Source organism: Orycteropus afer, unplaced genomic scaffold (assembly GCF_000298275.1).
Source record: "Orycteropus afer afer isolate SDZICR_OR568_19922 unplaced genomic scaffold, OryAfe1.0 scaffold00227, whole genome shotgun sequence".
In the NCBI taxonomy this organism is placed as follows: Eukaryota; Metazoa; Chordata; class Mammalia; order Tubulidentata; family Orycteropodidae; genus Orycteropus; species Orycteropus afer.
Window position 1 is genome coordinate 710,638 of NW_006921814.1, and position 17,694 is coordinate 728,331.

Sequence of the window (17,694 nt, forward strand, 5' to 3'; positions counted from 1 at the left end):
GACCCCTCCTTGGGTTTCCGAGGCAGTATCACTATGGAAGTAGGATTGCCCAACCTTCTTTCCGAGGAGTGGCTGGTGGGTTTGAACCACCAGCCGTCTGGTTAGCAGGCAAGTGTCTTAGCCACTATACTACCAGAGCTCCCAATACAATACAACATCTGATTTCTTGATGGCCACTTCCATGGATTTTGATTGTGGATCCAAGTAAAATGAAATCCCTGACAACTTCAATCTTTTCTCCATTTATCATTACGTTGCTTATTTGTCTAGTTGTGAGAATTTTTGTTTTTTTTATGTTGAGGTGCAATCCATACTGCATCCTGTAGTCTTTGATCATCAGAAATTGTTTCAAGTCATCTTCACTTTCAGCAAACAAGTTTATGACACCTTCATATTGCAAATTGTTAATGAGTCTTCTTCCTATCCTGGTGCCATGTTCTTCTTCATATAGTCCAGCTTCTCAGATTATTTGCTCAATATATAGATTGAATAAGTATGGTGAAAGGATCCAACCCTTACCCACACCCTTCCTGATTTTAAACCATGCAATATCTCCTTGTTCCATTTGAACCACAGCCTCCTGGTCTTTGCAACATTATCCATAATGTTGCACAGTCAAATGCCTTTGTATAGTCAATAAAACACAGGTAAACATCTTTCTGGCATTCTTTGCTTTCAGTCAAGATCCATCTGACATCAGCATTGATATCCCTCATCCCTATCCTCTTCTGAATCCAGCCTGAATTTCTGTAAGTTCCTTGTCAATATACTGCTGCAACTGTTTTGGAATTACCTCTCGTGGCATAGTGCCTAAGGCATTTAACTGCTAACCAGAAGTGTGGAGTTTCAAACCCACCAGCCACTTCTCAGAAGGAAGGTTGGGCATTCTACTTCCATAGTGATACCACTTCAGAAACCCAAGGAGGAGTCACTATGAGTTGGATCTGACTCGACGGCAGTGAGTTTGGGTTGGTTTGGTTTCAGCAAAATTTTGCTTATGTGTGATATTAATGATATTGTTTGATAATTTCCACATTCTATTGGATCACTTTTCTTTGGAATGTGCACAAATATGGATCTTTTCTAGTCAGTTGGTCAGGCAACTGTGTTCCAAACTTCCTGGCATAAGTGAGTAAGTGCCTCCAGTGCAGCATCCATTTGTTGAAACATCTCAATATATATTCCAACAGTTCCTGGAGCCTTGTTTTTGCCAATGCCTTCAGTGCAGCTTGGACTTCTTCCTTCAGTACCATTGGTTCTTGATTATATACTACCTCCTGAAATAGCTGAATATGGACCAATTCTTTTTGGTTTTATGTTTCCTGCATCATTCAATATTTTGCCAATAGTAGAATCCTTCAATATTGCAACTTGAGGCTTGATTTTTTTCTTCAGTTCTTTCAGCTTGAGAAAAGCAGTTTTTTCTTTCCTTTTGGTTTTCTAACTCCAGGTCTTTGCACATTTCATTGTAATATATTACTTTGAATTCTTGAGCTGTCCTTTGAAATCTGTTCAGCTCTTTTATCTCATCATTTCTTCCATTTGCTTTAGCTATGCTCCATTCAAGAACAAGTTTCAGAGTCTCTTTTGACATCCATTTTGGTCTTTTCTTCCATTCCTGCCTTTTAGTGACCATTTGATTTCTTCATATGTGATGTTCTTGATGTCATCCCACAATTTGTCTGTTTTTCAGTCATTGGTGTTCAATGCATGAAATCTATTCTTCAGATAATCTCTAAATTCAGGTGGGATATAATCCAGGTCATATTTTGGATCTTGTGGACTTCTTTTAGTTATCTTCAGCTTCAACTTGAACTTGCATATGAGCAGTTGATGGTCTGTTCCACTATCAGACAGTGTTTTAGGGCTATTCGTAAAGTTTTCCAGTAATATATCAGACAGTGTTTCACTGCTATTCACAAAGTTTTTACTGGCCAATTTTTTTCAGAAGTGCATGGCCTCATCCTTCTTCCCAGTCTGTCTTAGTCTAGAAGCTCTGCTGAAGCTTGTCCACCAAGAGTTACCTTGCTGGTATTTGAAATAGCAGTGGCACAGCCTCCAGCCTCACAGCAATACTCAAGCCACCACAGTATGACAAACTGACAGATGATTGGTGGAAAGAGGACATACCAGAGGCTAATAAAAATGAAATCATGTGCTGCCTCTTAGTTTGGAGTATAACAAAATGACAGGGAGATACATTTTTTAGCATTCTGACAATAATTAAAAAGGATTGATCTACATCCAAGGTAGACAAATTTGTGAAATACAATTATCATTTTGGAAAATAATCTGGCAGTGTCTATTAAAATAAACATAGACTTTGATCTCATAATCTCACTTTGCTGAATCCAGTCTATAGAAATAAAAGCTTTATTTGAAGTGATTTATATATATATATATAAAGATGTTTACCATAAAATTTTTTTATAGCAGCAAAAAAACTAAGCAATCTATCCATCATTAATGAAATAGCTGAATAAATTATGTCATATTTAGATTAGTTCTTTAAAAGCACTTGCTTATATATTGATATATATATTGATCTGAAAGCATACCTATAATTTATTAAGTGGGAAAGAAAAAGAGGAACTAGGTTACAGAGTTAGGAGCTCTGGTGGTGTAGTGGTTAAGGCATTTGTCTACTAACCAAAAGTTTGGTGGTTTGAACCCACCAGCTGCTCTTCAGAAGAAAGATGAGGCAGTCTACTTCCATAAAGATTTACAGCCTTCGAAACCCAATGTGGGTCTTTATGAGTCATAATTAATTCAATGACAGAGAGTATTTTGAGTTTTGAGGTTACAGAATAAAGTGTATTGTGTGATTCATTAAAAAGATCAAAGAAACAAATTAAGTCCTATTCATTGGACAAGGAAACATTACATGGCTAAGAAAGAAAGAAAGGGGGACAGAAACAAACACTATCTAATTCTGTATTTTTGAAAGGGGCATCAGTCATCTAAGCACCTGCTCCTTAAAATTTACTCACATTTGTTCTAGGAAGAGCAGGATTTTAATTAAATTCATAGAAAAGTTTCTGTTCTTCTGGATTATGATGGGGAGTATCTGTCATTTGATCCCACCAGTTGTCTATCAGTTTGTCATACAGTGGTTGCTTGGATGTTGCTGTGAAGCTGGAAGCTATGCCACCAGTATTTCAAATACCAGCAGGGTCACTTATGGTAGACAGGTTTCAGCAGAGCTTCCAGAGTAAGGCAGACTATGAAGAAAGGCCTGGCAATCTGCTTCTGAAAATTAGCCAATGAAAACCCCGTGGATTACAATAGAATATTATTAGATATAGTGTTGGAAGATGAGCTTCCTTGTTTGGAAGTCACTGGAAATACACAGTGGCTCCGATAGTGGACTCAAGCATACCAACAATCTTGAAGATGGTGCAGTGCTGGGAAACATTTCATTCTGTTGTGTGTGAGGTTGCCATATGCCAGAGCTGACCTAATGGCAACATGATATATCATGTACTTACAGATGTACGAAATATCAGGAAGGCACCAGTGTATCGACACATTTGTTCATTCTTTGAGTCATGCATTTATTCAATAAGTATTTAATGAACTTCTACAATGTTCCAAACCATGAGACCGTGCTAGGTCCAGCAATGTGGAGCTCAATAAGGCAGAGCCTTTGACCTCAAGTTGCTTACAGTCTGGAACAGGTCAACAAGTAAACAAACATTTGTGTAGGTTAGAGTGCAATACATGAGGGAATACCAATAAAAATGTGCCCAGAAGTCAATGGGACCACTAAAAAGGAACAATTGAAGTGTTGAGGAAGAGAAAACCCAAGGCTATAGGTGGTTGGATAAGAAATGCTTTAGATACCCTCATCCCGGTGTGTGTGTAAAACTAAGTTGAGGACAATATATATTTCAATACACATTTCATAGAGAGTGAAAACCTAAACTAACTGGACCTGTAGCAATGTTACAGAGTACACTGCAAAGATGGAAGGAACATTTATTTTTTTTATTTTTTATTGTGGAAATTTTCATATATATATGCAAAAGTATATTTGTGTATTTCACTCAGCTTCAACAATTGTCAACACCTGGCTCATCTTTTTTTATCTCTACTCACCACTCTCCCCAGTGGATTGTTTTAAGGGTAAGTAACTCCAGGTATTATTTCTTCTGTAAGTAATATATATCTACCATAGATTGCAAAATCTGACTACAAATTCTTCCCATCCTGACATGCACTTTCTTCTGCATTGCTTATCAGTTGCTCCCATGCAGGGACTATTTCCCCACCCCTTGAATCTGGGCTGACCTTGTGGGTTGCTTTGACCAATAGAATGTAGCAGAAGTGATGCTGTGTCTCCAAACAAGCCTTAAGAGGCCATGCAGCATCTATGCTCTTGCACCACTGCTTCGTGGAGACTGCCATGTAAGGAAGCTGATTTCATCCCCAGGATATATATGAGAGGACTTGTGAAAGAGAGCCAGGGGACAAACAGACGGCTAGCACCAACTGACATGGAAGTGGGGTTCCTTGAACCTTCTGACCCAACTGATTCTCCAGCTGAATGCAGCTAGATTGACGCAGGTCACCCGGCAGAGGAACTGCCTAGCCAAACCACAGTTGTGAGGAATTGTTGTTACGGTAAACTACTGTGTTTTGGAGTATGTTACATAGCAAGTTAATTGATTTAATATCTCTAAAAGACAAAGACAGTTTTTTTTATAATAATTTTTTTTTTTTTTTTTTAAAGCTCAAGCCAAGAAAATCTAAGCAATATATCACATAAGAATGTACACAGATAGTATACATGTGGTAGTTATATTTGTCTGTCAACTTGGCTGGGCTTGGTTGAGTGGCTGGGCAGCTGGTGGTAGTTATTCCCCATGATGAGACTGGCAATCAGCTCCATGGTGGGATCTACCACAAGCACCTGAGTAGCTGCTTTTGGTATGTAGTCTGCTTCCCATATATAAGAAGCAGCTTTGAGAATGGTTTTGAGTTTATGGCATACTTGGACTCTGCGTGTAGCCGTGTCATTGTTCAGCAGCCTGCCATGCTCTGCTGATCTTGGGGCTTACAATGGACTTAAATTAATGGCCTGTCATGTGGTTTGGCATTATGGGGACTGTGCCTTTTTACTTGTTAACCGTGGGCTTCTCAGCCTTAGCAGCCAGGAGCTGTCTGAGTGAAGAAATGTCTTTAGCTCCAGTGGGCCAGGAGCTGGAGGCAGAGCTGGATCCCAAAGTTGAGGGGCTTTTACCCAGCTCCTAGAGCCTGGCACTTCGAACTTGGACTTAAAGCCTCCAGATTATAAGAATAAACTTCTGTTTGTTAAGGCCATTCACATTCGTGGTATATTCCTCTCAGAGCGGCACTAGATAACCAGAACAATACACAATACAATTACATTTTTTAAATATCCCAACAAAACAAGAAAGTAAAAAAAAAAAATAATAATAATAAGGAAAATGGCTTCCTTTGGTGGAGAATAATAGGATGCAATAGAGGAAGAGTATAAAAGTAGAGATTTTATGTTATAATTATTTTAATTATTGCATTTTATTATTATGAGCTGTATACTGCATACTTTATCATATTACATTTTATATTATGATAATGATATGTTATTAAGTTGGTTAGTATTTCAGATATTCATTTTCAGCAGACAAAGCTAGGAAATGTATTTTTAAAGAGAAACTATATTATGAGTTCATATTGATAGTTCTACTTAAAGTAGAATTATAGTTTTTACTTAACTTTGATATTATATTTGTATCTCTTTTCTATTACATAGAAAAACTTGGTTACAAATAAATTTAACATAATTATTTGGTTTTTCATACATATAACCAGTAACCAGTTGCTATCAAGTCATCCTGACTCATGGTGATCCCATGTATGGCAGAGTAGACCTGTGCTCAATAAGCTTTTCAATGGCTGATTTTGCATAAATAGATCCAATCTTTTGTTCCAAGGTGCCTCTGGGTGAATTTGAAATGTCAACTTTTAGTTATGTAATACAGACTTAATAAATTCAAAAAATATAATGTGTGTATTACAACACACATGATTACTGCTTGCTAATAACTGACAAACTCATTGTCATTGAGTCAAGATTGTGTGGATCATAACAAATTATGGATAACATTGAAAAGAATGGTAGTTCCTGAACACTTAATTATGCTCATCAGTAACTTGTGCATAGATTGGAAAGCTGTCGTTTGAACAGAACAGGGGGATTTTGCATGGTTTAAAATCAAGAAAGGAGTGCCTCAGGGTTGTATCCTTTCACCATACTTATTCAGTCTGTGTGCTGAGCAAATAATGCAAAAAGATGGCATCAGGATTGGAGGAAGACTCATTAACAACCTGCGATATGCAGATGACACAACCTTGCTTGCTGAAAGTGAAGATGACTTGAAGCACTTACTGACGAAGACTAAAGACTACGGTCTGCAGTATGGCTTACACTGCAACATAAAACAAAAATCCGAACAACCTGACCAATAAACAGCATCATGATAAATGGAGAAAAGACTGAAGCTGTCAGAGATTTCATACTGCTTGGGTCCATAATCAAAACACATGGAAGCAGCAGTCAAGAAATCAGACAATGACATATTGCTTTGGGCAAATCTGCTACAAAAGATGTCTTTAAAGTGCTGAAGAGCAAAGATGATGTCTCTTTGAAGACTAAGGTGCACCTAACCCAAGCCATGGTATTTTCAGTTGCCTCATATGCATGTGAGAGCTGGACAATGATGCTTTTGAGTTGTGGTGTTGGCAAAGAATACAGAAAGTAACATGGACTGTCAGAAGAGCTAAAAAATCTGTCCTGGAAGAAGTGCAGCCAAGATGCTCCTTAGATGTGAGGATTGCCAGACTTCGTCTCACCTGCTTTGGTCAGGTTGTCAGAAGGTACCATTCCCTGGAGAAGGATATCATGCTTGGTAAGGTGGAGGGTCAACAAAAAAGGGAAAGGCCCTCAGTGAGATGGATAGACAATGGGCTCAGGTATAGCAAGGATGGCACAGGACCGGGCAGTGTTTCACTCTATTGTGCACGGGGTCGCTATGAGACTGAGCCAACTCGAGGGCACCAAACAACAATAACAATAACTAACAAGCTTTGCTGGAAATGGCTTAAGATAGTTTTTAGTGTTTTGGTTTTTTTTTTAATTATTAAGGTTTAGTCCACTAGATATGTACAATTAATCACTGTATTTTTAAAATTCCTTGCAACAATTCCTCTCTGTGTGGTTAAGTCACTTACTAAACATACTCTTAGCTTTATTTGTTTACTTTTATTTTTCATGTAGTAATTTTAAAAATTCATTTTGATTAATTTTGTTTTAAAAATAAACAAAACATTTACATGGTTTCATAAGCATATTCACAAACATTGTATGTTCAGAGAAGTCCAGCTTCCAACCTGCTCTCTTCACCCACACCTTCCCTTTCCCTATAATAGGTAATCATTTTTTATAACTTTTAATTTTACATATCTTTTTTGTTTGTTTGTTTAAACATATATAGGGGTGGGGCATGGAGAAGAGACAAAAATATGGATAAATTCAAAAAATGGTAACATCTATTACACTGTTCTTTACCTTCCTCTGTTTTCTTTTAATTATATTATAATCACAAAATACTAGAAACAGCCTAAATGCCTTTCACCAGGGGACAAGATATATCAAATATATATTAAACAACCATGGACATATGTGTTTTCTATATTTCTGACATTGTTTATTTGGGATGAGTTCCCAGGAATGGATTGCCAGGCCAAAGGGCCAAAGGGTCAATGCATGTGTAATTCTCCTAGATATTGCCAAATTTCCCCCATGGGTGTAACCATTTTGCATTCCCAACAGCAGTGAATGAGAGTGCAGAGGAGGTTTTTTTTTTTTTTTTTTTTCAAATAGCCTGAGTCCTTTAGTTTATTTCTTAATAGTACCTTGAACATGGTGACACCCACATATTCATTTGCCATGACTGATTGATGCATGTTTCAGGAATGCCTGCATCTTATATAGAAACACTTATAATTGGCATGAGTCAGTGATTTGGATTTTCTCATCTGCTTTTGCCTCTTGTAATATTAAAAGCAAGTATAGTATTAACTCTAGCTTTGAGATCTTTTTTTTAATTTAATTTTATTGTTGTTAAGAATATACACAGTAAAACATACAACAATTTGAGTGTGTTTACATGTACCATTTAGTGACATTGGTCACATGCTTTGAATTGTGCAACCATTTTCACCCTCTTTTTCTGAGTTGTTCCTCCCCCATTAACATAAACTCACTGCTCTCTTTTAGATCATTCTTAAAATAGCATAGTGCTCAAGGCAGACTTTTTTTTTTTTACTTGTTTAGTTAAACTATTCTTGGGATTTAAGAAGACTTCAGGGACTATTTTTGGGTTAAGTTTTAAAGATTATCTCAGGCCAATAGTTTCAGGGGTTCTTTCAGCTCTCTTGGCTCCAGAAAGTTTAGAGGTAATGAGAATTTGAAATTCTGCTCTGCATTTTCCCTCTTTTGATCAAGATTCTTCTACAGAATCTTTGGTCAAAATGTTCAGTAATAGTAGTCAGCACCAATCCAGTTCTTCTGGTCTTATTGTTTATGGAGGCATTTAGCCACACATTCCACATCCTCCTCCTATTCCTGTCTCTCCTTCTTTTGTTGCTCCAGGTGAACAGAAACCATAGAAGCCTTGATTGGCCTTTTGCAAGCGTTCAAGACCCCAGACGCTTGGCAATGAACTAGGAGATAGAACAGAAACACCAAACACGTTATTAGGCCAATTAACTGGGATGTCCCATGAAACCATGACTGTAAACCTCCAAACCAAGGAACCAAATCCCATGAGGTTTTGGATTGTGCATAAACAGGCTCAGCAGCTACTTTGTTATTGCTGTTGCTGTAAATAGATCCATTGCACAACTTTACCAGTTCAACTTCTTACAGGTGTACAACTTATTGACAGCAACTATAAGAACAGGATTTATTTTTTAAAAAATAATTTTTTTTATTATTGTTGAACAGAGGAGCATTTTTTAGTATCATTGAAGTGAAATGGTGGCTGCTTTGACAAAAGTACATGCATTCTTCTGGCAGAAAATGTTAAAGTAACCATAGTCAAATTGTTTGATAGGCAGGGCTATTAGAAGGGATTTTGCTGATATATAATATGGGGAAGAACAGCAGTGACTTGCAGGCAAGTTCCCTGGCTTTTTTGGGTCCAGTGTTGAGCTGAATACACTCTGGGTTTGTGTGTGAGATGGTCCATTTATCTCACCTCACTGGGTAAAGCAGCTCCTTAGGTCTATCATTGATCTGCACATGCTTGTATAAATGGCACAATTCGTTTTCCACCAATTTAAAGGTAAAATATTTTCTTGACTTGAAAGGTATCTCATTTCCTTTTCCTTATTTCATCTAATTTTACTCATTCATTCTTTCACTGGTTCTGTCACCCAGATAAGTTCAAAACAAAGATAGATTTTAGGAATTGGGGGTCAGGGAGGTGGTGGTGGGAGATGGAAAAGGATTGGGATGGTATGAAGGCAAAACAAACTGGGGGAAGGTTGGATGGTACTAAATTCCCACTTTGGATTCCCATTCTTCCTGATCTTCTGTTGGCATTTAGCATTCATTTGGGAGCCTTCTTCTTACTTTTTATGAAATGTAACTTCCTGGCTCTCCACTCATTTTTATTCTTTCTCTCCCCAGCCTAGAGCAGAGGTTTTGCTCTCTAGTCTCCTGGTTTTCTTTCATTATACATGCTTTTCTCCCTCTTGCATTAAAGCTATCATTTTAATATATAACCAATTGTTTTTCTCCAATTAACAAATGTAAAAAGTTAAAAGGTAAGACTTTATACACTTAGAAAAAGTACAAAGTGGTTAATTATAAATTTGGAAACTATAATTTAATTCATATCATGTAGTAAAAAGTATAAGATACACAGTATTTGAAGGCTCTATGCTAAAAAACTTTTTTCCCTAGACATTTGCTGTTAGCTGTCTTTGACTCATGGTGACCCATGCACAAAGGAATCAAATGCTGCCCATCATCCTGCACTGTCCCCATGATTGGTTATAGATTGGACTATTATGACTCGTAAAGTTTTCATTGGCTGGTTTTTGGAAATATGTTACCAGGCCTTTCTTCCTAATCTGTCTTAATCTGAAAGCTCCATGGAAATACGTTCAGCATCATAGCAACACATGAGTTCCCATTGACAGATGGGTGGTGGCTACACATGATGTGTATTGGCAGTGATTTGACTGGGTTTCCCTAACGGAGGGTGAGAATTCTGCCATTGAACGACCAATGTCCCTATTCCCATAGACACTAACCAAAAACCAAACCAAACTCACTGCCGTCAAGTCAGACCCAATTCGTTGTGACCCCTCCTTGGGTTTCCGAGGTGGTATCACTACAGAAGTGGATCCCAACCTTCTTTCCGAGGAGTGGCTGGTGGGTTTGAACCACCATCCTTCTGGTTAGCAGTCAAATGCTTTAGGCACTATGCTACCAGAGCTCCTGGTTCACGCAACTCCTTAAGATCTGTGGCACTTAAAATTTGTTAGCCTTTTTAACTTTTTCACGTAGAGCCAGTTAATTACAATAATGACACAGATAAAACAGTTATTTATTAGAAATCATTCCAGGTTTGTTCCTCAAAGACCATGATTCTGTTCTGATATACTTATTCATTTTCCTAGTAAAGCTGTGCTACATGGCTGCTGGACATATTGCTTAGATTTGGTTCATTCATCTCACACATCCACGATTTTCCACTTCCTAAGGTTGCCACATTTGTGTTGCTGGTGCTGAGAGTAGCTACAGTCCCTAGTTATCCTTTGCTCACCTAGGATATCTCTATTAGATGTCTCACTATCACCTGTTAACATTTACCTTCAAAGTGACTCAGTTCTTAATCAGTGATAGCGTATTCTAAAGATCAGAAATCTTACTTTTTACTCTTCATGCTACTTCAATTAGTATTGTGTTTTAGGTAAAAGTTTACACAGCAAATTGGATTCCCATTCAATAATTCATACACAAATTGTTCTGTGGTATTGGTTACAATCCCAGAAATGTGTCAGCACTCTCACCATTTCCACCTCACCTGTCTTGTTTCCATCCATCCAGTTTCCTTGTCCTTCCTTGCCTTCTCATCTTTGCTTTTGTATATATGTTGTCTGTTTGGTCTCATATACTTGATTGTTTAAAGGAGCAGATTTGTCACAGGAGTTATTGTTTATCTTATTGACAAATGTATTATTCAGATGAGTGATAGGGAGTGGCTTCTGTTTCAGTAAGTCTGGTCTTTTTTATGAATTTGAGTTTTGTTGCACATTTCTCTCCCATTCTAATCAGGACTTTTGATTATGTCCCTGCTCAGAAGTGTTGGTAGTGGTACCTGGGCACCATCTAGTTCTTCTCGTCCCAGGCTAGAAGAGGTTGTGGTTCATGTGGGCCATTAGGCCTGTGGACTAATTATTTCCTTGAGTCTTTGTTGTCCTCCACTCTCCTTTGCTCCATATGGCAAGAGACCAATAGTTGCATTTTAGATGGTCACTTGCAAGCTTTTAAGATCTCAGACAATACTCACCAAACTAGGATGTTGAACATTATTTTTATGAACTGAGTTATGCCAACAGAAGTAGTTGTTCCATAAGACTATGAACCTGAGCCTTCATACCCAGTAAATCAATTCCACAAGGTGTTCGGGTACATTTAGGAGGTATCCATAACTGTGCTCCCTATAAGCTTTATTGAATATATGAATATATATGCAGTACCTATGCAACCCTATATACCTTCCCACACCCATGTAGCATACATATCTACCTATGTCACCATTCATATATATCTTGCTTGTTATTATTGCTGTTACAAAATTGTATCTGTTATAGCATCAAAACCGAAAACCAAACTCACTGCCATTGAGTTGAATCCAACCCCTAGCAACCCTTCCTTGGGTTTCTGAGGTGGTATCACTAAGGAAGTAGATTGTCCAATCTCTTTTGTACCTCTTAGTGTCTTTATTTAACTTGGTCAAGTTGTGTTGACTTCCTCCATATTGTGTTTTGCCTTTCTTATCTATTACCTAGTAAGTGATTCTTCCTCCCTCCTCCTCCCATCCCTGGTAACCATTAAAGAATGTTGTTTTCTGTGAGTATATCCTTGAATTTTTATAAAAGTTGTATCATGCAATATTTGTTCTTTTGTGTTTGCTTAGTCCATTCAGTATAATGTCCTCCAAACTCATCCATGTTGTTTCAGGGACTCTGAATTCTTATTTTGAATTATTTCTAATCACATTGTATCAGAATTGGAAGAGAACTTTTAATTTGGTGCCGAATCCCATAGCAATTCTCTTTGCTGTGGTTCTGTACCTTCCCTGGCTCTGTCCAGATCGCCCTGTCTGGGTATCAGTGGCTGGGAGGTCCCAATGGGAATCTTATGGCATGTGGTAATGGATTGACATCTTCCTAGCAGAGACTTAGGACCCACAAAGACAATAAATCGAATGGATTTGATGCACATGTAAAGATTAGGGGCTAGGTAGAAGGTAAGCAATCATTACATTTGTAGGCTGCTTCAGGGCAAGAATCATTTTAGCACCTAGCAGAATATTTAGGGCAAGAGGTAATTAATTGATGCATGGTAAGAACTAGGGAGAAGTTTTCCTAGACCACCAATATAGTCCTATTGTCACAGTCTAACTGTTGAATACTAACACATGAGAAAGCCTCAAATAATTTACCCCAGGTAATCGCCAAGAAATTGTGTCCCAGGAATTATTTTTGTTAAAGACTGCCTACTTAATTTCAAGCTCTGCCTACTAAGCTTCATTTTAATTTTGCTTTCAGCATCAGTATGACCACCTGTTCCACAGTGGCTGCCCTGGGAATGATGCCACTCTGCCTTTATTTCTACACCTGGTCCTGGAATCTTGAGCAGAATCTCACCATCCCATATCAGAACATAGGTCTGTATTGGGCTTGTGAAATGCAATAGTAACAGTAATCGTACAGTAATAAGAGGTATTTACTATATATATCCTTTATGCAGGGATTTTAATATATTATGTAATTTAAGTCCTTAAATAACCCTGTAGTATTAAGATGGGGCAATCTACTTCCGTAGTGATACTGCCTCAGAAACTCAAGGAGGGGTCGCTGTGAGTCGGGTCCAACTTGATGGCACATAACAACAACAACAAATTAATTCTATTATCAGTTTCATTTCTTAGATTTTCAGACATAAAGAGGTTAAGCAACTTGACCCAGGTAAGTAAAGAACTGGAATTCTAACTTGTGATCTGACTGCAACGTCCAGGCTTTAACCCCACGACAGTTCATTTTTGAAAATAAAGAAAGCCAGAGAACTTATTTTTAAAAACTCATTTAATTAGACTATGAAGGAATTGAGCTTTTTTATGATCAAAAGAGTAACTGAATCACCATAGCTCTAATTAATTCTTTGTTCCCACAAATTCTCCTTTCACATTGCTGTAGGCCCTGACCTTTTCTTTACAAAGTGTATAAGTGATTCTTATTGACTTTTGAAGCTCATCCATGTGTCAGAACCACAGCCATATCTCTTTCCCTGAATATTATATCTCACTAAACTCTTCTTTGGAAGTCTCTACATGGACTTACTAGGCTTGGATGAAAAATTTGGGCATAAGATCTGCCTGTTCTAGTTTGTTAAGAGCCTCTGGAAAGCAATAGTAACTACGATTCTTAAAACTCTGAAGTGTCAATTTAGAGTCTCAAGGAAGACTCTAGATATTTGGGGGTTTACAACCCATGGTCCTTAGTCCAAAATCATGTATTCTATAAGCATGCAACAAGGGCCTAGTAGGAAAATAAAGGCATCTTTTAGGTAATATATTTGCCTCCTAAACAGAAGGTCAGTGGTTCAAACCCACCAGCTGCTCCATGGAGGGAAGATGAGGCAATCTATTTCCATAGAGATTTATAGCCTTGGAAACCCTATAGGGGTTGCTATGATTTGGAATCAACTCAGTGGCAGTGGGTTTTTGTGGTTGTTTATTATTTTCATTTATTTAATGGGCTGGAGACTATTAAATATGTAACATTTGAGTGAAAACTTAATCTGGAAGCCATGATTTTATGTGGAAATTTTCCCTGTCAGTAAGCAATTTAACATATTACTTTTTGATAATATTCTGAAAGGTACTCACAAATAATGAAAAACCAAAATGTTATGAGCGACTCATATAACTTGGGAACCAGTTGTGTGGCATTTGGCCAGATCTGGAAGGTGGCACTGGGAAATGGTGTATGAAGTACTGTTGGAAAGTGGATAGTCACTTCTGCTGTACTGAGCCTGCCTTCAATGCCTTTATTCATTCCTGATAATTCAGTAGGCATTTTTCTACCCACCTTGGATTACCTGGCTACACCTGGTGAATCTGAGAAATTGCTTTGGTGTGTGTAACCACCAACACCTACTGTGTCTGTGAAAGGTATGCTTTACTTTGTGAAGCAGAGGATCTATTGGTCTCAAACAGAGAAATAACAGCTGTGGTAACAGCCATACACAGTGACCACATGATTTCATGAACTTCAAATGGTGCTTAAGTCTTCTAATCTTAATGTTCCCATTTGTCTTTCAAATTCTTTGTGAGTTTCAGAAGAATTTTGAGAGGAAAATAATGGGCCAGGCATGGTGGCATTCCATTTGGGACATAACCTCATCAAAGCCTGTCTTCCAAAGTTCTTTTTTTTTTAATTATTGGAGGTGGATGCTGAAATAAAATGCAACTTCAATTTAAACTTTTATCTAATTGAAATAAAAATTGTTGAAGAGGACTGGGCAGTCAGGCTGAGAGGGGATACTGCCTGACAGATTTTTCTTCTCTTCAGGAATTACTCTTGTGTGCCTGACTATTCCTGTGGCCTGCGGTGTCTATGTGAATTATAGATGGTCTGAACAATCCAAAATCATACTCAAGGTAAGTGGCTCCATGTTGGAGTTAGCACATTCTCAGACTCAGAGACTCGGAAGACAGATGGAAGTAATGACTGGCATAAACAAACCGATCAAATATAGCCCATACCCAGCAACTTTACTTACATGTCCTGCATTATCTGGATGGTCCCCTTGTTTCCTCCACTTCTCTAAGTGTTGCTCTGTCACTCCATGGGTCCATACATTGAGTCTTATGACACCCTGGAAAGTATGAGACTCTTGCTTTACTGACAGAAAAAATTAGGTCTGTGTGTGTGGACAGAGAGGCCCAAGACCAGTCCATTCACAGGGTTTGACAGAGGCACTCTCAATTTGAAAGTTGTTCCAGCGTGCATGAGACAGAGCCCCAGTGTTAAGAATATGGCTGGCTTCATAGAAAAGCAGGACAAAGGGCTGTCTTTCAGAAGAATTTTTGGGAGAACCTCTAAAGTAGCTTGCACGCACAGAAAGGGTTGAACACACGAATGTGACTATTTAAATGAAACCATTCAAAAAGGACTTGAGGAGTCTGGCCAGAACGCTGGTGACTCGAAGCCACCAGCCACTCCTCGGAAGGAAGACTGAGCAATCTACTTACGTAGAGGCACTATGTTGGAAACCTAAGGAGTTGGAATCGACTCAACAGCAGAGTGTTTGTTTTTTGTTTTGTTTTTTTTTGGTTTGGCCACCAAATCATGGTAATGAGAACCTCCTGCCTACCCTTGACTTTGTGGAGTTATCTTTTGTCTGCTCAGAGAACAATCAAATGACCCTGTTAAAGGCTTTTTTAAAGGGCTAGAAAGGAGGCATTGTAACAGTAAAACCAATCCCTAAGCTGGTTTCCATTATTCCAATTATAGTTTTAGGATAAGTAAGATTGTAAAGTGTGTTGCTTCTGTGGAGATTTAAAAAATACTTCCATCATAGATTTATAAAGGAATAAACATTTGGGGGTAATTAGAAGGTTTGGCGAATATGCCTCAATTCATTTTATTTTGGGATTTATGGTTTTGTTCAGTTTAAGGGTTTGCGTGTGACTCAACCCGGCCAAACACTTTCACTCCATTTGCCTGCATAAACAGATGCCGCTTTCCCAGTCTGCTGCTCCACTCGACAGCTCCCCATCCTTCCTTCAATGAGATGAAGTTTGTCAGGGAGGAAACTGGAAGGAGAAGATCAGGCCTACTGGCTACTGTGTACAACCAAATGGCCTCTTGTCTCTCTAATGTTAAATTATTTGCTTCGGTGCCACCCTAGGCCCAGCTTCACTCTCCTTACCTCACTTGCAGTCCACTGATTCAACAGTAATAAGGATTGACAAGGAGGCAAAGCAACTGGGCACAGACAGCCAGAGACAGGTTTTGCTGTGCATTTGGATTGCTCTTGGGTGACTCTAACATTGCTTCCTTACACTTCATTCCCACTTTCTTTTTCAGTACATTCATGGGATAACATCCCTTGTTTTCCACATTCATCATTGTTATTTCAATAGGAAGAAATTTTCAACATAGGAGTGTATGGTTATGATTGTGTTTACAAAACAGAGGAGAGTATGATTGTGGAAACCTCTTATTTTCAAGTACTCTGTCTTTAGTTAGTTTTCTTAAAATGGTATCTAACAACAACATGATTTTGGTGTTTACAGATCCTCTCAGTCCATCTGTGTCAATGGAGAAATCAGATTTTCTGTATATTAGTTTTATTAACTACAAAGCAGAGTTAAAATCCCTGTCCCTTGGCTACCCCATAAGACTTGTGGCAGAAAATATTTAATAATGTGCATAAATGTTTTGGAGCACCTCAATGAAAACACAAGGCTAATTTAAGTATTAGAGTAGCTTCATTCTTTATTCTTAGTCCTTGACTTAGATTTGATTATTTTTAAAAATAAACTTCCATTTTCTTCATTTATTCTTCGTGAATTATAAATTTTGAAATTCCTTGTTGGTAGAAAGATTAAGTGTTTTTATAGTTAGACACCTTTCTTTGCATGATACAGCATCTTCCCATTAGCAGGAGGCCAGTCTGTCTCTATAAAGATGATCCTCAGAGCACACCTATGGTACACTGGATTGTTTTTGTTTTTGACCCCCTGACACCCTGGCTCATTTAAAATCTAAGGTTAATCCTGTACCTAGGTACGTAGTTTGCTGTCTACATGGTTTGAAGCTTGCCAAGATTCTGACTTCCTCAAAATATCCTGGTCCAATCTTCCTTTCTATCTTACCCAAAACTCAAACTACTGGAAATGTGTGGGTTTTCTTTTTGTTGTTAAATTATAAAAGTAAGAGATAGTACTCATTTGGGACAGGGCAGAGGTCAATACTTCTCACATTACATAAATATTAGCTCAGAGATAATCTGAGAACTGGGTAAACTTCGCTTGAGGCAGAGAACAGCAGAGGACCCAAGCAGTAGTAAGCCTTTGGTGCCTGAAAGGATGGTGATAGGAAAGTGGTGATACTTACGCAGAACAGATCTCAAGCAATAACTTACCAGGATGGTTCTCAGAGGAGTGGGTAGCAGCATTGTACATTTACTGTCAGATCTATTTTACTTCATAATTCTGTCCTATCCATGAACTGTTCAATGACCCAATCTATTTGGCCACATTCCCTACATGTAGGGAATAAGGAGACTAAGATTTGTGGTGTCTAAGGCATTTAAGAGAAGAGTGTTCAGCCAGGGGGCAGTTTAAGCATAGGCACTGA

At 38.2% G+C, this 17,694-nt stretch overlaps 1 protein-coding gene across 1 annotated transcript in view; it reads left to right on the plus strand.

Moving 5' to 3' along the window:
* Window positions 1–17,694, plus strand: part of SLC10A6 (solute carrier family 10 member 6) — a 55,577-nt gene that overhangs the window by 19,744 nt on the left and 18,139 nt on the right. Inside the window, exons 2-3 of the mRNA XM_007948837.2 lie at window positions 12,874–12,992; window positions 14,899–14,987. Of these exons, the coding sequence (XP_007947028.1) occupies window positions 12,874–12,992; window positions 14,899–14,987 (208 nt within the window). The remainder of the gene's footprint in view (window positions 1–12,873; window positions 12,993–14,898; window positions 14,988–17,694) is intronic.